This window comes from Ammospiza caudacuta, chromosome 23 (genome assembly GCF_027887145.1).
Source record: "Ammospiza caudacuta isolate bAmmCau1 chromosome 23, bAmmCau1.pri, whole genome shotgun sequence".
NCBI classification, from domain to species: domain Eukaryota; kingdom Metazoa; phylum Chordata; class Aves; order Passeriformes; family Passerellidae; genus Ammospiza; species Ammospiza caudacuta.
In genome coordinates, this window is record NC_080615.1 from 3,326,095 (window position 1) to 3,345,640 (window position 19,546).

At 56.8% G+C, this 19,546-nt stretch overlaps 5 protein-coding genes across 6 annotated transcripts; 3 read left to right on the forward strand and 2 right to left on the reverse strand.

Annotated features, from left to right (window-relative positions):
* Positions 1-168: 168 nt before the first annotated feature.
* Positions 169-5,560, reverse strand: HYLS1 (HYLS1 centriolar and ciliogenesis associated). The gene is made up of 2 exons (XM_058819047.1): positions 5,532-5,560; positions 169-1,103 (listed from the first exon to the last, which is right to left on the reverse strand). Exon 2 carries the CDS (start codon positions 1,077-1,079, stop codon positions 300-302), a length of 780 nt encoding a protein of 259 aa, XP_058675030.1. The 5' UTR covers positions 1,080-1,103; positions 5,532-5,560; the 3' UTR covers positions 169-299.
* Positions 2,017-5,551, forward strand: PUS3 (pseudouridine synthase 3). Its single transcript, XM_058819044.1, has 4 exons — positions 2,017-2,448; positions 3,573-4,123; positions 4,436-4,626; positions 5,006-5,551. The coding sequence occupies exons 1-4, from the start codon at positions 2,062-2,064 to the stop codon at positions 5,293-5,295; spliced, it is 1,419 nt and encodes a 472-aa protein (XP_058675027.1). The 5' UTR covers positions 2,017-2,061; the 3' UTR covers positions 5,296-5,551.
* A 97-nt stretch (positions 5,561-5,657) lies between the features above and the next one.
* Positions 5,658-9,411, forward strand: RPUSD4 (RNA pseudouridine synthase D4). 2 transcript variants are annotated; one of them, XM_058819045.1, is made up of 7 exons: positions 5,658-5,890; positions 6,877-7,042; positions 7,251-7,452; positions 7,665-7,758; positions 7,849-7,999; positions 8,791-8,888; positions 9,028-9,411. In XM_058819045.1, the coding sequence occupies exons 1-7, from the start codon at positions 5,732-5,734 to the stop codon at positions 9,211-9,213; spliced, it is 1,056 nt and encodes a 351-aa protein (XP_058675028.1). In that variant the 5' UTR covers positions 5,658-5,731; the 3' UTR covers positions 9,214-9,411. The 2 variants fall into 2 exon arrangements, with proteins under 2 accessions (XP_058675028.1, XP_058675029.1); XM_058819046.1 differs by having other exon boundaries at positions 7,866-7,999; positions 9,028-9,256.
* A 1,092-nt stretch (positions 9,412-10,503) lies between these two features.
* Positions 10,504-13,458, forward strand: PANX3 (pannexin 3). Its single transcript, XM_058819182.1, has 5 exons — positions 10,504-10,684; positions 11,356-11,498; positions 11,599-11,813; positions 11,920-12,584; positions 13,397-13,458. The coding sequence occupies exons 1-5, from the start codon at positions 10,504-10,506 to the stop codon at positions 13,456-13,458; spliced, it is 1,266 nt and encodes a 421-aa protein (XP_058675165.1).
* Positions 13,459-13,846: 388 nt separating this feature from the next.
* On the reverse strand, positions 13,847-19,329 carry SIAE (sialic acid acetylesterase). Its single transcript, XM_058819137.1, has 10 exons — positions 19,214-19,329; positions 17,533-17,697; positions 16,353-16,516; positions 16,132-16,270; positions 15,863-16,046; positions 15,462-15,571; positions 15,245-15,378; positions 14,923-15,077; positions 14,645-14,840; positions 13,847-14,570 (listed from the first exon to the last, which is right to left on the reverse strand). The coding sequence occupies exons 1-10, from the start codon at positions 19,263-19,265 to the stop codon at positions 14,289-14,291; spliced, it is 1,581 nt and encodes a 526-aa protein (XP_058675120.1). The 5' UTR covers positions 19,266-19,329; the 3' UTR covers positions 13,847-14,288.
* Positions 19,330-19,546: the final 217 nt, after the last annotated feature.

The following is a 19,546-nucleotide window of genomic DNA, read 5'->3' on the forward strand; positions in this document are numbered from 1 at the left end:
AATAATACCTTGCTTCCATCCTAAAGCTCCTTTATTTTAAAGACGAGGTAAAATAAGGCAAAGATAGCAGAGTTAGGTGATGCAGAGATAAGTCTGGAATAATGGATGTTTCCTGTAGTGTTTCTAATGAACCGACAGAACAATAAGGAATCTTTGCAAATGCTTTATTGAGAAAGATACTGCCGAGACATTGCAAAGAAAACCTCCTCCACACCAAAACTTAAGCTGCTTGAAGTGCACCGGGGGATTTTCCAGGCTAGGGAGGATGTTGAGGAGAAGCAAGCAGCGGGGCTGTGGCTCTAGGAGGTGGTGTTCCGGCGGGGCATGTTGCAGTGGGCCAGGTCGTAGCGCACACCGAAGCGCAGCGAGTCGCGCTTCTTCGTCGTGGGCACCTCGTACGTGTTGGGCACGAGGCGCTTCTGCGCCTGGCGCGGCAGCCCCGACTGCAGCATCTGCGTCCGCATGGCCCAGCGCAAGCCCTGGTGGGAATCCTGCCCAGGAAAGCGGAACCTTTGCCAGTCCTGCCTGTACGCATTGAGTCTGGCCACCGGGTCAGTTCTCCTCACTCTCTCAGCCTGTGGAGCAATGTAAGCGGGCACCACGGGCGATCGCTCGCGGGGCATGGCACGCTCGGATACAGTATTGCTCCCAAAATCCCCCAGGAGAGAGTAGGGCCTGTCCTCAAGGAACCACTCATCATCCTCATAGTGCAGGAAGTCCTCCAAGTTGCCGCTGGTGGTCTCTGTTCCCCCTTCGGAGATGGCGTCATCCATATAAGTCCTGGAATGCCCCAGGTTCCATGGACAGGTGTTTATATCTGACTTGATGCTCGGTGACTCTTCGGAGACCTCCACCCTTCCATCAGGTCTGTGCCTCAGCACCTTCCTCTTCATCACCAACCTCCTCGCTTCCCTCTGATCCATGGGAAGGTCTGACTGTGTGCCAGAAACGATGGATGAGTCAGCATAGGGATCATCCTGGAAACACGATGGCATGTCGCTGTATCCCTGCCAGGAGCTATGCGGGCTCAGATCAGCTGCCAGCTGCTCCCTGCGCTCTGCTCTTCGCACCTTCTCCATGGTTCCCACCAAACTGGGTGGATTCTGCAGAAAAAGAAACCAGGGTTAATTTACTGCAGTACATTCAGGTTGGCTAAAGATGTCAAAGGGGTTCTGATGCTCAAGTTTTTGGGTTGAGGGGTGTTGATTTAGGTTGGGGGTGTTCTCAGTGCACTGCTAAACCTCCTGCTGCCAGCAGAAGGCTCTTCCCTACAGTAATACAAACACAACTCCTAAATTCCTGCTAGAAAACTACACTAAAATTAATTATATGATAAATTAAGTGCTCATGGAAAAACAGAGGGCAGGTTCCATGCACTGGGTGAGAGATTAATGGTCTTTCCTTGTACCTCTGCTTCTAAACCCACAATACTGAGTCATAATTTAATCAAGAGACATCCAAGAGGTTGTTTTACTTCCAGAGGAGGGAAGGGCTCAGTGCAGTGTGTTTAGATGCTCATTTATGAGTCTGGTGATAGTAAACCTCCAGCCCTGCGACAAAAAGGGATCCAGACACAGATTCCACTCTCAGCACAGGTTTGGGATCTCTTTAAGGCAATTTGAAAAGCCGCAAGTGCGCTGGGAGCAGTAGGAGCAGATGGCAGGGCGGGATGAGTGGCAGCCGTCAGCGCGCTGTCTGCAGCGGGGATGCAGGTGTGAAAACGACAAGGGCTCCGTGACGGCTCGCCGCGAACGTGCTGCTGCTGACGGAGCAGATCCCATCAGCTGGGGGAAGAGGAGTGATTGAAGAGCCCAAAAAAAGAGATTTGAGTGAAATGAAGCTGCCCGAGCTAAGCACCAGTGGCCCTGCCCTGTCTGTGCTCCCCTGGGAACACCAAGGGGCTCAGACAGTAAAGACTGACTCTGTTGGTAGCAGTTATTTTGCAGGAAAAGCCAAGAGATCTAATAAAAACCACATAAAAATGCAAATCCACCATTTTTTTCTTTCCCTGCAGACCCTAAGGATCCATCAGCAACAAACTGACACTCCAAGGTGGTGGCTATGGCTGAGGAGAGCACGGCTACTGACCACGAGCAGCTCCTGAGGAGGGTGCAGGAGCTGGAAGTGGAGGTGAAGCGGCTGCAGGAGAAGCTCCAGGAGGACAAGGAGGGTGCTGGGAGGAGAGAGGCTCCTCCAGCCTCTGGGAAAGCCAGGAAACGCCAACAACGGCCCTTTGATTTCACTGCCCACAGCCGCAGACACGTGGCACTGCGCATCGCCTACCTGGGCTGGGGCTACCAGGGCTTTGCCAGCCAGGAGAACACCACCAACACCATCGAGGAGAAGCTCTTTGAAGCCCTGAAGAAGACACGGCTGGTGGATGACAGACAGACTTCCAACTACCACCGCTGCGGACGCACGGACAAGGGCGTCAGTGCCTTTGGGCAGGTCAGCAATCCTCAGTGGGGGCTTCAGCATCTCCTCAGTGGGGGTTTCAGCATCTCCTCAGTGGGGGTTTCAGCATCTCCTCAGTGGGGGTTCCTGTTGGTTTTCCTTGGGGGGATAGAGATCTGATGGGATTACTGCTTGGATTTGTTCCTTAAAGCCATCAGCTCTTAACCCTAGAAGTGAACCTGGCAATGGCTTCCTGCATGTGCAATGATGATTTCAGGCCTTTGAATCCATTTTAGTGCCATTTTCCCCCCCATATTAGTTGTTTTCCAGGCTCCTGTTTTAGGAGGATAAAATGTGTTTTAGGCTGCCGATTCGCCAATAGCTTGGCGATGCCCTGCCCTCAGCAGAGCCCTCTCAGCTGATTTAACTTGCCAACCCTACAAAAACCCAAAATCTCTAGGAACCAGCTCACTTCCTGCAGCATCAGGCAGCTGAATTCCTGCACAGAAGGGTCTGAGGGGAGCTGCAGCCAGCGGAAGGGAGCGTGGGAGTGGGAGCTGGAGGGAAGGAAGCAAGCTGGCCTGCTTGGTGGGCATGGAGCCATGAGCCTGGCTGAGATGCTGGGGAGAGAGCAACCTTGGTGGCAACCATAGGGCTGGTTCTCCTTTCTTCCCTCCCAGCACAGAAAGCAAAGCTGGCGTAGGTTTAACTTCAAATGGCTGCTCTGCTCTCCTTCACAGGATGAGCTACATGAAATCAGGGCATTTGGTGCCTTCTCTTGCACCACTTCAGCACACGGCACCCACAGGGGGAATGAACTTGTTCCCACACCAGGCTTCCTGGCCAGCCAGGCTGTTACTGCCTTCGAGTCATCACCTCCAGCTTGAGAAAAAAAAAAAAAAAGCACATTACAACCCCGTGACTAAAGATGAAGCCGTTCCGAGACTGTGCTACGTAGGCAGCCTGCAACTTTCCCTGTTTTATTAATGGAATCCATGGCATCTGCTCGGGTCCTCAGAGGCACTCACAGCTCTGCCATGGCAGGATTGCCTGACTGAAGCCACCTTCATCTGTAGGAGATCCTGGATTTATTTCCCAGAGGTGTGGGAAGACTTGGCTCCCCACGCCGCTGCGCCCATCCATCCGCGCTCTAATCGTGCCTTTCCTCATTTCTGCAGGTGATCTCCCTGGATCTGCGCTCCAGCCTGCCGGGGGGGCAGCAGCTCAACGGCCACGAGGCTGGGGGGCAGCAGGAGGAGCTCCGCTACACCCACATCCTCAACAGGGTGCTGCCACCCGACATCCGCGTGCTGGCCTGGGCGCCCGTGGGGCCGGAGTTCAGCGCCCGCTTCAGCTGCCTGAGCCGCACCTACCGCTACTTCTTCCCCTGCGCCCAGCTGGACGTGGCGCTCATGGACAGCGCGGCCCAGCGCTACGTGGGCACCCACGACTTCCGCAACCTCTGCAAGATGGACGTGGCCAACGGGGTGCTCAACTTCCAGAGGACGATCCTCAGCGCCAGAGTGACCTGGGTGGACAGGGGAGGAGAGGCCAGGCCACGGGATCCCTTCCGGCTGTGCCAGTTCGAGGTGACAGGCCAGGCGTTCCTGTACCACCAAGTGCGCTGCATGATGGCCGTGCTCTTCCTCATTGGCCAGGGCATGGAGAGCCCGGATGTCATTGATGAGCTGCTGAACGTGGAGAAGAACCCGCGGAAACCACAGTACAGGTAGGGATTGGTCTGGAAAACACAATGGGCTGCTCTTCAGAGAAACAGCTGTGCCTGGAGTGCTGCTGGCAAGCCATGCCAACACATGAAGCAGTCTCATGCATGGAAACAAACTGCCAGTGGCCTCACTGGAATGTATCCACAAGGATCTCTGTTTTCTTGCTCTTGAGCAAAGTTTTGGTAGCTGTACTCCTTGGTATTTGGTGAAAATTAAGTTACTTATTATTCAGAAAGGAAGTTCTGTGAAGGTTAGGGCTGGTTTTGGCAGATCAATTGTTCTTGAGCCTTTTTGTGGTTCCTCCTCGTCTCCAGCATGGCGGTTGAGTTCCCCCTGGTCCTGTATGACTGCGAGTTCCCAGACCTGCAGTGGCTCTACGACCCAGAGGTGCAAGGCTTCAATGTGACACACTTGCAGCAGCTCTGGGCCAGCCACGCCGTCAAAACCCAGGTGCTTCGGGACATGTTGGCAGGCCTGGATGCTGCTCCTGTGGCCAGCAGAAATGGTAAAGGGAGTCTGGGGGGAATAACTTGGAATGCACGCTGACAGACAGCAGGGTTAGGTGGGATATTGGGAAGAAATTCTTCCCTGTGAGGGTGGGCAGGCCCTGGCACAGGGTGCCCAGAGCAGCTGTGGCTGCCCCTGGATCCTTGAAGTGTTGAAAGCCAGGCTGGACAGAGCTTGGAGCAACCTGGGATAGTGGAAGGTGTCCCTGCCATGGCAGGGCACGGAACGAGATAAGCTTGAAGGTCCATTCCAACACAACCATTATGGGATTCTGGGAATTACAGAGGATTAACTGCTTTAAAAAAGAAAAAAAAAAAAAAAAAAAAAAAAAAAGAAAGGACGGGATAATTAAATGTTGTTTTTCCATGATGTCACAGGTCCAGAGAGCAGCCTGGTGCCCTGGGGTGAGCTGCAGCCCCCGCTCCACAGCCAGATCAGCGGCTTCGTGGAAGGGGTCCAAGCCCGCACCTACAAGCCCCTGCTGGCCCGGCCCCGGTGCGAGGGGCTGGAGGCGCGGATCGAGCACTTCGTGCGGAGGGGCCGCATCGAGCCGCCCCAGGGGCCGGGGCTGCCGGGGGACGGGGCCGGGGAGCCCCCCGAGGGCAAGCGGGGCAGCAGCGGAGCCCCCGAGCAGCTGCCCAAGAGGATCTGTATGGACACCGAGTGACGGGGCACCTCGGCACGAGGGCAGCAGACACTTCACCCTTTTTTTAAATTACTGTAATTGAAAAAAAAAAAGTTTTTTCAGTGCTATTTTTTATAAATCTCAAGAAAACCGGCGTAGCGGTGGTGTGTTCTGGTTTGGGGGCAGTGGGCTCAGCGCCCCAGCGCAGTGAGGCAGCGCTGAGGGCATGGCTGAGGCTGTGCGGGCTGGGACCCCCCACCCCTCTCGCTCCCCGGTACCTCCGACCCGGCCGCGCCGCTCCCGCTGCTCCGTTGCGCCCCGCAACTGCCGCCGCGGTTTAAACACCCCCGCGCGCCGCCATTGGCCAGCGCGGGTGTCGCTCAGCAGGCGGCACCTTCCCATTGGGCAAGCGCTCCGGGGTGCTGCACCCGCGGCGCCGCCATTGGCCGGCAGAGGGACGCGGAGAAGGAGGCAGAAGATGGCGGCAGGCGGCGGCGCGGCGAGGCGCTGTTGGCGGAGCAGCGCGGGGCTGGCCCGGGCAGTGCGTGGAGTCTGCGGGAGCGCACGGGCGACGGCGGCTCTGCGGGCAGAGGAGCTGGCGGAGCGGCTGCGGAAGAGCGAGGAGCAACAGCGAGAGGTGAGCGGAGTGCGGGTCGCTGGGCCCAGCGTGTCCGGACTACAAGTCCCGGCGTGCACAGCGCGGGCGGGCACGGGGAGCGGGACTCGTGGTGAGGAATCGGGTGGGATGGGAGAAAACCCGTCCAGTTCCGCCCTTGGCAGGGGCAGGGACACCTTCCCTATCCCAGGGTGCTCCCAGCTCCTTCCAAACCCGGCCTTGGGCACTGCCAGGGATGGGGCAGTGCTCTGGGTAGCCTGTGTCAGGGCCTCACCACCCTAGAAGGGAAAACTTCTTCCCAGTATCCCTTCTTAACTCCATGTTTTGTCGGTGTGAAGCTGTTCCCTCTTATCCTGTCGCTCCAGGCCCTTGTCCATAGTCCCTCTCCAGCTCTCCTGGAGCCCCCCTTAGGTACTGGAAGGGGCTCTGAGCTCTCCCTGGAGCTTCTCCAGATAATCACTCCTATCTCTCCCAGGCTGGCTCCAGAGCAGAGGGGCTCCATTCCTTGCAGCATCTCCGTGGCCTCCTCTGGGCTCCTCCAGCAGCTCCAGCTCCTCCCTGTGCTGGGAGCCCCGAGCTGGGGGCAGCTCTGCAGGTGGGGTCTCACCTGGGGGGCAGAGGGGCAGAATCCCCCCCTGCCCTGCTGCCCAGGCTGGGGGTCAGCCCAGCACAGGGGGGTTCTGGGCCAGGGCCTGTCCAGCTCTCCCCCACCTGCACCCCAAGGGCTTCTCCCAGAGCTGCTCTCCATCCCTCCATCCCCAGCCTGGATGATCCTGGGGGTTGCCCTGGCCCAGGTGCAGCACCTGCCCTTGGCCTTGCTCAACCTCATGAGATTCCCCAAGGCCACTGACTGAGCTTGTCCCAATCCCTCTGGATCCCAGGCTGTCCCTCAGCCATGGAGCAGGAGCTCAGGGAAGGCGAGCACGTTGCTGCAGGTGCCAGTGCAGGTCTGTGTGAGAGCCAAGAGCTGTTTAAACCCCAGCACTGGTGTCTCCTTCTCTCCTCAGATCCCCAAGGACCCAACACAGCGATGGCTCCGGGAACTCGCTGCAATGAGCCAGCAGCTGCAGCAGGTTCACCCCAACGTCCTGGCCAAGATCCTTAAGCAGAGAACTCTATACCAGAATGAGGAGATTGTGGTGATAGACAAACCCTACGGGCTCCCTGTGCACGGTGAGGGCGACTGGGGAATGGAAATGGCTCCGTGGTGCTTATGGTGATCCTCTGTCTCTGCTCTTCCTATGCTGGGGTTTCCTTTCCCAGGGAAGGTTCCAGGGGCTTGGTCACTGTCAGATCTCGGCCTTCCCCTGGCATTTTGGGCTGATTTAGGGTGCATGGGGAGCACAAGAGGTGAGACTCCTTGCTGCCCTGGGTCACACAGGCGGCCCCGGCATCAAGAACTGCATCGCTGACGTGCTGCCCATTTTGGCCAAGATGCTGGAGAACATGAGAGCTGAGCCCCTCCACCTCTGCCACCGGCTGGACAAGGAGACCACGGGTGTGATGGTGCTGGCACGGAGCAAGGAGGCAGCAGAAAAGATCCGTCTGCTCTTCAAAACCCGTCAGGTGGAGAAGATCTACTGGTAGGAAAGGCGTGAGTGAAGATGGGGCTGTGAAAGGCCTTTAAAAAAGGGTGAGGGGACAATCCCTGGGGTGTGGGGATTTTGTAGAGGGGTGTTGCTTATCTCCCCCTTTCAGCACCATTTTATGGGACTGGGTCGTGGGAGAGGGGCTGAGGGGAGGGTTCCTCTCCTGTGAGAGCCACACCCCACAGACCTCTGCTTTCCTTTTCCAGGGCAATTGTCCTGGGGGACCCAGACCCTGTTGAGGGCGTTGTGGAGATCCCCATTGTGGAGAAGGAGGTGAAGAGCCACCAATCCCACTACAAGGTGAATCCTGTGTTCCCTCAGCCACCACTCTGGCCAGGCAGCCCCAGCATCCCCTCCTGTGTCCCCCAACTCCCCTCTCTCCACCCTTAGAGGACACTGGCTCCCAGGTTCCGCGTGTGTCCGGAGGATGGCCGGGTGGTGAAGGCGCGCGGGGATCGGCACGCCGAGCGCGCGGTGACGCGGTACCGCCGGCTGGCTGCTGCCTCTGCCTGCTCCCTGCTGCAGCTGCAGCCCATCACCGGTGAGTGGGGCCTGCCCGGGGCTGGATCTGCTCCCTGCCTGTGGGAATCCATAAAATCAGAGGGTTTTGGGAAAGCTGCAAAAGGCAGGCTTCAGAGGCAGCAGAACTGAGATTGGAGCTAAGCAGCAGCCGTGAGATTGGTCAGCAGAAAAATTATTTAAGGTGTAGAAAAGCAAAGACAAATAGAACAATGGTCTGTGTATTAACGCTTGTCTAGAATAACTCTCTAGGCTACAGAAAAGTTTATCTAGCAAGATATTAGGAAATTTGAAGCTTAATAATGGAGCTCTGTGCATTGTGCTTTAAGGCTTACAAGCAGGTATTGTATTGGAAATAAGCAAGCCTTGTTTTAACCAAAGATACGTGTGCTTATAGTGGTTAGACAGAACTACTGTCAATGTGCTTTTGATTTTTGTGATTGGTCAAGAAACTTATAAAGTGAGTTGTAACATTAAATTCTTGGTGTGCTGCCTGAGATGTGAGCTGCTGGCATCTTCCCATTGTCATAGCCATGGAATGAGACTGATGCTGGAAAATCAAACAGCTCAAGGCACGTTCCACAGCAGTCCTGTCCCATTTGTGATTTGTACACAGACCCCTGCTGGCGTCACTGTGCAGTCAGCAGCAGCTCTGGAAGGGGGAACTTGTCATTAGACAAGACTTTGTCCCATTTCTAGGACAAAGCTCTGGGTGCTGGCTGCCAGTGATTCCAGCATGGCTTTGTCCAGCACTGAGGGTGAGACCTGGCCCAGCTGGATGTCAGCTGTCTCTTCTTCCCCTTTTCTCCTCAGGGGTGAAGCACCAGATCCGGGTTCACCTGGCCTATGGCTTGGGATGCCCCATTCTGGGGGATCACAAATACTCACATTGGAGCAAACTGGCACCCCAGGTAAGGCAGGTCTTGCACTGGGGAGCAACTGGAGCTGGGTACGGCCCCTTGTGTCCCCCAGCTGCTCATGGGCTGGGGATTTCAAGTCCCAGCTGCAAAGCTGCAGTTTTGAGGGGAACATTTTCTGTCCTTGCTGCAGAAACTTCCTGAGCTCACCCTGAGGAGGCTGAAGCTGGAGCAGAGCAAGGCTCGGCACCTGCCCCTGCACCTGCACGCCCAGCGCCTCTCCCTGCCCCTGGGCCAGCCCTTGGACTTTGTCTGCAAGCTGCCCTTCTTCTTCCAAAAAACCCTGAGGAAGCTGGAGCTGGACATCCCCAAGGACTGACGAGGCAGGACTGGAATGATGCCATGTATCTCCGCACCTCCAGCACGTGGCAGCAGCTGTGCCCACCTTGGAGCCAGTGGTGGGGTGAAGCCTGCAGTCTCTGTGCTGGTGCTGATGCTGCTGGATTCAGAGTGGGTGCCTACATGGGCCAGGAAAGCAGCTGGACATACTGAGGAGCCTCTAGGAGAGACAAACACGGCTGGGTGAAAGTTGGGCTTTGCCTGATTTGTGCTTTGAACTTGTCTGTGAGCAATAAAGGTTCCAGTTCCCTTGAGGGAAGGTGGTGTGTGTCTCTGTGCTCTGGCTGGGTGGGACTCAGTCCCTGTGTAGCTTTGAGCAGACCTGGTTGCAGCCCCTCCCAGATTTTGGAGCTGTTGTCTCTCCAGAGTTGTTTGGCTCAGATTTGGAGAGTCCCTTCACTGGAAAATCCATCGAAAGTGCAATTTGGCAGTGGCTGTGGTATTTTTTTGCTGTGTTGAGAGACTGCACAACAGGGAGTTGTTGCTTGGCTTGGCTGGGCTGAGCAGCTCTGACACTGCCCCTGCTCTGTGCTGCCAGCAAGCAGCCTTGGTGTGGGTTTCTCAGCACTGTGCTGCTGGGAAACTGTTCTGTAACTGCTCCTTCAGTTACCTATTCCTTATTTTTAGAATCCCTTATTGGGGTCCCCTGCTCTTGGGAGCTTTCCTTGGGGCCAGATTCTTCTGCCTGTGCCCTGAGAGGGAGGAAGAGGAGGGATCGCTGATATGGGGAATTGCAGATGTTCTGCCTCACTATTACCTCATTTGGTGTCTCCTGACCTGTCTGAGGAGCTTGGAGCTGGGCAGCAGGATGTTCTCTGGCCCCTGTGGCTGGTTTGGATGCTGCAAAGGGGATTTTATACCCCCCAGGGCCACTGTGTATCTGGCTGGAGCTTTTTGCTGTGGGAGGGCCCAGTCCCCTGTCTCTGTTCTGAAAATAGCTGGGGACCCCCATGCCCTGGGGCCACAGCGCCAGAAATCTGCTGGCTGATGAGAGAGGGCGGTAAAACCACGGGGAGCCAGGAGCGGCCGCGGCCGGGCAGGAACGCTGCCCTGCAGGAATGCTGTCAGGGAGCAAAGCCGCCTTCCCAGCCCGCTGCTGCGGTGCTGGGGTGGGTTTTTCTATTTCTGCTTGTGAAAAGGTTTCCCCTGTAATTACGAGGTGATTTAACGCCCTGCCTGAGCTGTCGTTCACAGCTGCCGGACACAGCACTCAGGCTCTCGGCAGACACACCTCGGGCAGCCCTCATCAGTGTCCCTTCCTCGCTTCAAGATGTCCCTGTCGCACACGGCTGCCGAGTACATGCTCTCTGATGCTCTGCTCCCGGACCCCAGCAGTTCCCGAGCCAAGGGCTTGCGGCTGGAGCTGCCGAGCGATCGCCTGCTGAAGTTTGTCACCGTGGGGCTGCCCCTCTTCCTCGTCTCGCTGGCTTTCGCCCGGGAGTTCTCTGCTGGTGAGTTGTGGCTTTTCCAACGTGTTCTCCAGGTCGTGGGCAATCATCAGAGGTGGTTTGGTTGTTGTGGCAAATCCCTTGTATTCTTGATGGTGTAGTGATCCAAAGCGGAACAGCCTGGAACAGTTTTAGGAGCTGTTCTGCCTCATGGGCGTTTATTGATTGTTTTTAATGGATCATAATTCAGTGGGAGAGCGTGGGAACAGCTGTGCTATTCCCAGGAGCAGCACTGAGTCAATGCCCAGCCTCAGCTGCTTGTGCCCAGCACCTTTGGGTGCCATGGGCTGGTTTCCAAGGAGGATGAAGAGGAGAGGAGGGTGCCAGCAGCATGGAGAGATACTTTGTGACCTCAGGCTAAATCTGGCCTTGGCCACCATCTAACTGCTCTCCCTGAGGGTTTGGTTTTACTCCAGTTTCTGGCTGGTTAGTTGTTAGTCTGTAATTCCCTACACTGTGTACACACTGCTACACACAAAGGGTTTGTGTTTGGGAAGAAATGGAAAAGTCCTGGCTAGAAACACAGCAGCTCCAAAACAACCATGAAAAAGGCTTTTTTTGATTCAAAGCAATGCCTGAGATGTAATTACCCTCCTGTAAGGCATTTGCTTGTGGCTTTGGAGTGTTCCTCCACCCTCCATGGCTGAGATTTGCTCTCCTCCTCCTCGCCCCAGGCTCCCAGATCAGCTGCTTCTCTCCCACCAACTTCACGGGGAAGCAGTCCGCCTACACCGACACGGCTTGCTGGGACTCCCTCATCCACCATGGCTTCGACGCCGAGGGACGTGCCATCACCAAGTCCCTCTGGGCTCTCAAGGTAGGCTCAAAGTCACCTCTGGGTGCCCTTGCATCCCATCTGGATGTCCACAGCAAGAGCAACTCCACATCCTCCGTGACCATTCGTGTTCTTTGCCCAGGCCTTCCCCTACTCGCTGCTGGTGGTGGCGGTGCTGATGTACCTGCCGTACCTGCTGTGGCGCTACGCTGCTGCCCCCACCCTGCACTGCGACCTCCTCTTCATCATCGACGAGCTGGACAAATCCTACAACCGCTCCGTGCGCCTGGTGCAGCACATGAAGAAGGTGCAGCAGGCCAGTGCTGAGCCAGAGCAATTCTGGGAGGAGTACGAGAGGTGAGGCCAGGCCAGGTCACCGTGGCCCTTGGAGTCCCTCCACCCAGGATGGACCTGGGTGAAATGGGGGGTGGCTCTCACTCCCCCTGTGTCCCTCCACCCCCAGGGCCCGCCAGGAGAGGTATTTCGAGTTCCCGTTGCTGGAGCGGTACCTGACCTGCAAGCAGCATGCCCACGGCCTGGTGTTCATCTATATCCTGAGGAACCTGCTCCTGCTCCTCTTCTTGGCTGCCACCTGCCTCTACCTGGTCTTTCTCCACCTTAACATCTTCTTCCAGGATGAGTTCAGCTGCTCCATCAAAACGGGGTTGCTCGAGGCAGAGCCGCACATCCCGTCGCTCATCCCTTGCAAGCTGGTCTTCTTCTCCGTCTTCCAGCTCATCAGCCTCTCCGTTGGCAGTGTCTATGTCCTCCTCATCCCCGTGGTCATCTACAACGCCCTGCAGCTCTGCCAGTGGGACAAGGGGCTGCTCTCTGTCTATGAGATGCTGCCTGCCTTCGACCTGCTCAGTCGCAGGATGCTCACCTGCCCCCTCAACGACCTCAACGTCATCCTCCTCTTCCTCCGTGCCAACATCTCCGAGCTGACCTCCTTCAGCCGCCTCAACGCCGTCAGCGCCCTGAGGGAAGCCACTGCCAACAAGGAGGACATCGACACTGTCATTGACTTCATGACACTGCTGGCTGGGCTGGAGACCACCAAGCCCAAACACCAATCCTGCACCCCCGAGGCCGAAGGCAGCACAGCCCTCTCCAATGGTGCAGCCCTAGGTAGGCTTTTAGGGTAGAGACGGCTTCTTCCCTCTTCTCTTGGCTCCCACACCATAAGATCCCACCCTCAATATGTGGCTGGACCACCCTCAATCCTTTGCCAAGACTTTAAGGGGTTTGGGGCATAGCTGGGGGTCACTGTGAGGGCTGACAAATCCTGGAAGGGGTTCTGGCATGCAGAGTGTGATGCTACTTCGATCCAAAGTGTGGGCAGGGGTTGCTATAGGAACAGCAAGCCAAGAGATTGCTGCTTAAATCCAAGCTCTGGGCAAACTGCAGGGCTGGGAGGGTCCCTGTTTTTGGCAGCTCATCCTGCTGGGAGTGGGGTTGGGAGTTTCAAATCCTGGGGGGCTGATGCCAAGGATGCCATGCCTGCATCCCTTCTCCTGTTCATATGGCACTGGTGGGCACAGTGGTGCTGTGTGTGGAGATGGACATGGGTTTCAAGATAAAACCACATTCCCAGGACCTGCACTGCTCCCTCTCCCATGTGTTTGGGGAGCTGGATGCCTCCTCTGGGGTCTCACAGGGACCCCTGGTGCCCATGGCAAGTGGTTTGCAGGCTGTGGGAGACAGCCCAGCCCCACAGGTAGGAGCTGAGAGGCCTGGGCTTCACTCCTGGTCCTAAACACACAGTCTGAATTATGTTTTAAAAAATCCACAGACAGAGCTGGATTCTGCATCCTCATTACTACGGCAACCCAGGGCCAGCACAGCTGGCTTCTGGGCCAGTTACTCGGTGCTGGAAAAAGCCCAGATCCCAGTCTGCCATTGCCCAGCTAATTAACTGCTTGCTCTTCCCCCTTGTCTAGAACCAAAGCCTGGAGTGGAAAGGATGGGAAAAGCCTCACGGGACTCACTCGGCTCTGCCTGACCCAGGAGGAGGCAGCAGGAGGGATCCTGTCACCCCAGGATCCACTTTTCTGACACAGCTCTACTGCAGCAGCCAGGCTGAACCCGCCTGTGCTTCCTGCACCTGGCCTTCCCCTTCTTTTGTACATTTGTCCAGCCAAAAAGGGTTAAACGATCAATATTTTGTGCAGAACCTCTTGGGTCTCTTATTCTAAGCACTGGGTGCCACGCTGTGCCTCTTCCACACAAATTTCCCTGCTCTTTTGGCAAGAAGTGGGGCATGGAGGATTAGGAACGCTCATGTGAAGGAAAAAAAAGATCTAGGAATAAAATGAGAGATCCAGGAATAAAATGAGTTGGTTTATTAACTTTTTATTAAGAGAGGGAGGTGGAAGGCACTCGCAGCCCTCCACAGTTCCCTGTCCCAGCCCAGCCTTACTGTTTGGCCATGTTTTTTTTGGCAGAGCTCCTCTCTCCCCCTCTCCACCCTGCAGCTGGAAGCTGATCCCTGGATCCTGTGAGCACCCTACCCTGGGGATCAGCAATCCATGCCCAGAGAAATGGGGTGTCTGCGGGGCCAGGACCAGCTCCATAGGCAAGGGAGCAGCAGTGAGGGGTTCAGCTCCCATTGGTGTGTCCTCCTGCTTTGCCTTACATAATTTTTCATATATTTAATTGTAAATTGGCTTTTCCCCCTTCCCCCCACCCTGCAGCCTTGGCTTGAGTCCACAGAGGAGCTGAAAACTTGTTTAATTAATAAGGGAGTAATGAAGTCTCTGATTCCATGGCTTGGGAAGGGACAGTGCCAGGAGCCATGAGTGCTTTGCCAGAGCTCTGAGCTCACTCATCTCCCTAATTTAGGGGGAACCCAGAGCTGGGGAGGAGCAGCAGCTCCCTCCCTTCAGCAGTGCTCCCTGCAGGGACGGTGTCCAGCAGGAAGGAGGGTGCAGGCAGCCCCTGGGAGTTGTAGAGGGGACAGGCCAGGTACTCACAGGGCCACTCAGCCCAGGCATAGCGCAGCCCCAGCACGAGTGTCCTGCAGCCACTCAGGGCCAGCGTCACTGTGTGGGACCTTACTGCCACCACTGGTGCCAGCAGCCATTGGCATGGGGAGGCCGGGCTGGAGCAGCACACCTGGGGAGCAGAGAAACCCCATCAGTGCTGCCTTCCCTTCTGCAGCTCTTTGGAGAGGATATCCCACTCCTCACCTCAAATGCCTGTGCGTCCCTCTGGCGCCAGATGAGCTCCTGGCTGTAGGTGACATTCAGCAGCCCCCTGGTCACCTCCAGGACAGCCCTGGTGGGAAATGGTCCCTGGAACACGAGGCCCTTGTGCCCATAGGCCACAGCCAAGGCACCCAGCAGCAGTCGGTGAGCCACGCTCTGCTTGTCGCGGGGGTGGACACTGCCCAGGAAGAGGGGAAAGATGGAGCTGGAACCCAAACCCTCCATCCCTACACCCTCACCTCAGCCCAGGACTCACTCACCTGCCATAGGGAGAGTGCTCATCCCCCAGATCCATGGCCACAGCCATGAAAGTGCTGGGCATCCTGGCGTTGGGAACAACGCCCAGGTCGGCTGTCTGGTGCCAGCGGAGCCGGGCAAAGCTGTCATCTGCACTCTCACGGCGGTAGGTGGACAGCTGTGAGGCACAGGGGACATGGGGGACTGGCTCAGATCCCAAACCTGGCCACTGTGGTCCTGCCTGCGATTTTCAGCACTTGGCAGGATGCATTTGTGTTGACAGCAGCCTCTCCCTGGGCATCCCCGAAGGACAAGGGAGGATGTCACCCCTCTCACCCCCCACACCTGCACAAAGCCAAAGGGGAGACGTGGCTCCGTCTGTCCGGCTGATCCGGTGTGGAACGCCCAGCGCCAGTCAGCAATGAGTGCAGGGAAGGTGCAGTTGTACTGGTCTGTGTTCAGCAGGGTATTCTCCTCACCTGTCCCCAGAAAGAAGGGCTGGTGAGAGCTTGGTGGGACAGTGGGGGCTGCTCCACCCCAGGGGACAGAAATGGGGGCTCACCCTGGTACCAAGCGACGCCCCGCAGGGTCATGTTGAGCAGTGGGTGGATCATGGCATTCCAGAGCACCGAGGGTGTTTTTGGGCCAGAGTGATGCTGATGTGGGGAGGTGCTGGAAGACAAAGCTAGGTTTAAGGGGGGCACAAAGCCCATGGCAACCTTTTGGTTAAAGCAAGCACCACGGCAAAGGGAGATCTGGGGTCCCTCTCTTCTCCCTTTACCCACATAAGATATGAGTGCTTATGCTCTTGGCACAGGAGGGGCTTTTATCCAGAGGGGTACAATGATGCATAGAGGGGGCTGTGAGGCTCTGGGAGAAGAAGTGAGGTGGGAAGGGATGAGGATGCTCCCCAAAAGCAGCGTGGTACAGAGCAGGAGGCGTTTCCACAGCACCTTCTCTCACCTCCCTGTGTCCTCTGGGAGCCCACATGCCTGCAGAACCCGGCGGGAGGACCAGGCCTCGATGGGGGTCCCTCCCCAGGCCACCTCCACCAGCCCGATGGGGGTCCCCAGAGCCTCATACAGGGAGCGCCCCAAGAGCCAGCACACGGCCGAGAAGTAGGTGAAATTCCCGTGGCCCAGGATTTCTGCTCAAGAAACAGCAGGCTGCAAAGGGAAACAGTGGGAAAAAACCCATTTCCAAGCTCTCTTCTGGAGGCACATTGCACTCACCAGCTGTTGGGATGGACCATGGCAAATCAATCTGCTCCAGGTCCTCCAGCTCCACGCTGGAGCGGGCAGGCGCCGCAGCAAAGACACGGACGTAGGGATAGCGAGCGGCGGCAGCGAGCTCCTGGCTGGCATTGGCCACCTGAAGAAGGGCCAGGAGCATGCAGGGTGCTTCCCTGCCTCATCCCTACCTGGTCTGCCTGCTCTGTGCTGAGGGGCATTACCTGCAGGAGTGTCATTGCCATGTTGCTCTGCCCACTGCAAAGCCACACGTCTCCAAAGTAGATGTCCCACAGTGTCACGTTCTCCAAGCCCTGCTCAGCTGTCAGTGCATAGGGACCGCCCCGATCCATTGGGTTCAGGACAGCTCTCCAAGTCCCAGAAGGTCCTGGAGGAAGAGGATGGTGCTTATCTTCCACCACCCTTATCAAGACCTTCACCAAGATGTTGGATGAGCAGCCATAAACCAGTGGTGAAGGACAGGCAACAGGGAAAAGCTTCTCCACCACAGAGACAGGTTGAGGAAATAGATTTCAGGAGCCCTCTGGCATCAGAAGGACCTTTCTCCTGCAGGAATTTAGGGGTTAAAAAAGAAAACCTGGAAAACAAATGTGTGTCAGAGCAGAAGCTGCTGGGAGGAACTGGGATTACAGGAGCAGCTTGGTGTGTGTGACACTGAGATGTCTCCAGCTAATTTTAGAGGCGCCAAATCGAAGCGTAAAGATATTCTGCTGGAGCTTAGCATGGATTTTCTGGCTGGATCCTGCAGATCTCCTGGATTGCTGCTCTCCCACAAGACACCCCCAGGCTCTTCATCTTATGGAGATGCCCTTGGGCAGCACTTTTACCCTCCAAAGGTGATGAGCTCCCTCCCAACTCTTCAGGCAGAGATGTAGCTGGGATTTGAGATGCCCCTGAGCCTTCCCAGCTCCAAGAAGTTTCTGCTTGCACAGGCAACATCCTTTGGGGCTTAGAGATCCCACAGGGCAGAGATCAAAAGAGAACATGGAAGTGCTCTGGAGGTTCCTCAGACCTGGTTTAGACAGGGAGAGAAGGTAAATTCCCCTTGTCCCCTGCACAGCCTCTCTGCTGGGCTCAGGCTGTGTGGTGCCACCCACTCCAGCAGCAGCTCGGCTCCCTCTGGGCGCCCACGGGAGCCACTGCTGGCAACCTCAGTGAGCAAAGGCTGCACTGCTGGGGAGGGGATGGCTGAGCACCCCAGGTCCCCTGGAGAGGGAAAAGCACAATGTCACCAGCACCTTGCAGCCCCAGGGCAGCAGTGTGACAAACACAGGGGTGGTGCCAAACCCTGTCTCACCCACCCCACCACCGGCTCTGATCTGGGCTCAGAGCAGTTCTTTGGCCACCAAAACCATCGATTTCTAGTGAAAGTCTGGGACTGACCTTTAACCTGTGCTGTTTTCTCCATGATGACGAGGCCACTGGCACCTGAGAGAGTCAGGGTCACCACGGCCCCGAGCTCCCCATGGCCCCACACCACGGCCCCCGAGGGCTTCTGCTGCAGCACCATGTGGTCACCATAGTAGGAGGCAAAGCTGAGCATCCCCCCTGGAATCAGCAAACAGTGCACACATCAGCTCCCAGAGAAAAACACCCTGACCCCCTCTTAAATACAGATTATTTGAGATCCCACCTAATTTACAGATTCCTGGTCAGCTTTAAGGCGGTTAAAACCACCACAGAGCTGAGGAAGAGGCAGAATTTAAATTCCACAAGAGGGAATTCACCTCCTAAAATATAGAGACCATGTTGCATCTTGTATTACATGGATTTGGGTACAGATTTTGGTAAAAATTCCTCTAATAGCAGCATGGGAGTGTCTCTCCCAGCCCAGCCTTGCTAATGAATGTTCTGATGTATTTTTACCTTGGAAAAAGGTTTGTCAAGGGGTGGGATAGAAAACATCGGGTGTGCAGCATTGGCAAAGGCACCTTCAGTGGGGATGGAAGGAGAAGGCTCAGCCCTGGCACCCCCAAAAGCCCCATTTTTGCAGTGTGAAAAGAAAATAATATTTGAAAAGGGGGTGAGAAGGAATGTGTGAGGGGTGATCTGGGCAGAGAACCCCAGTGACCAAAGCAGAGCTCATGGAGCCTCATCTGCTCTGCAGCTCATCCTAGGCTGGGTTTAGGGAAGGAAAGGGAAAGGGAAAGGAAAGGGGAAAAGGAAAGGAAAGGAACGATGTTCTTGGCCCCTCAGGAGTCAGCTGCATCGCTGGTCCTGCTGCCTCATGCCACAAGGCTCCGGGAGTTATATAAAAAACAAGTCGGAGGAGAAAAAAAAGCTTAAAACTGAGACGCCAGGGAAGAGTGGAAGCTATAAAAAGCAGCTGGGAGGAGGGAAGGGAAGAAGAAGGGAGGAGGGAAGGGAGGAGAGCCCACGAGACACCACCAAGGAGCCGCATGCGGCTCCCACCTTACGTAAAGCATCATCCCACGGCAGCAGAGCTGGGCCAAGGGCGTTGGGGAGGGGCTGGGGGTGTGAAGGGCATCAAAGTGGGACTCGGGGGATGCAAAGGGCATTGAACTGAGGCTTGGGGGGATGCCACGCTTGTCAAAGTGGGACTCAGGCTGTGCAGAGGGTGTCAAACCGCGGCTCTGGGAGTGCACAGGGCATAGAAGCAGAGCTTGGGGGTGCAAAGAGTGTGAAAGATGGGTGGGGGGTAATAAAGGCATCAAAACTGGGCTAAAGGGGATGCCAAGGGCCCCAAAGTGGGGCTCAGGGCAGTGCCAACCTCATCAAAGAGGGGCTGGGGGTTCACAGGGTATCAAAGTGGGGCTGGGAGGATTTACAGGAGGCGCCAAGAGGGGCATCCGAAAAGGGGTTGGGGAAATGCCAATGTACATACGAGGGTCGGAGCGTGCAAAGGGCACCAAATCAGGGCTTGGGAGGGCTTAGGGAATTCCCTCGGCATTGGAGCCGGGCTGCTGTGATGCCAAGGGTTCTGGCGGTGCCAAGTGCCCCGAAGTGGGTCTCGGGGGGTCTCAGGAGGCTCGCTCCAGGGCCCGGCTGCAGAGGATGCCCGCGGGGCTGGGGGGCCGGAGGGTGACCTTGCCCAGCCCTTTACCTGCGGCCGCCGGAGCCAGAGCCAGCAGCGCCAGCAGCGCCCACGCCGCCATCCTGGGGGCACAGCGGACTGCGAGGGCGCCGGGAGCCGCGGTACTCCCCGGCGCTGCCCGGTACGGGCCGGTACCGCCCGGTACCCTCCGGTGCCCCCCGGTACCCCCGGCCCGCCCCGCCCCTCAGGCGGGTCCGGCGCGCGGGGGCGGGGCCTGGGCACGCCCCGCCCATGGGGGAACGGTTGCCAAGCGACGGCGTCCGCAGCACGGCCTGAGGTGCAGGCGCTGCCCCGTCCGGCTCTGACAGGAGAAGCCGAGAGGAAAGGCCGGGAGCGCGGGGC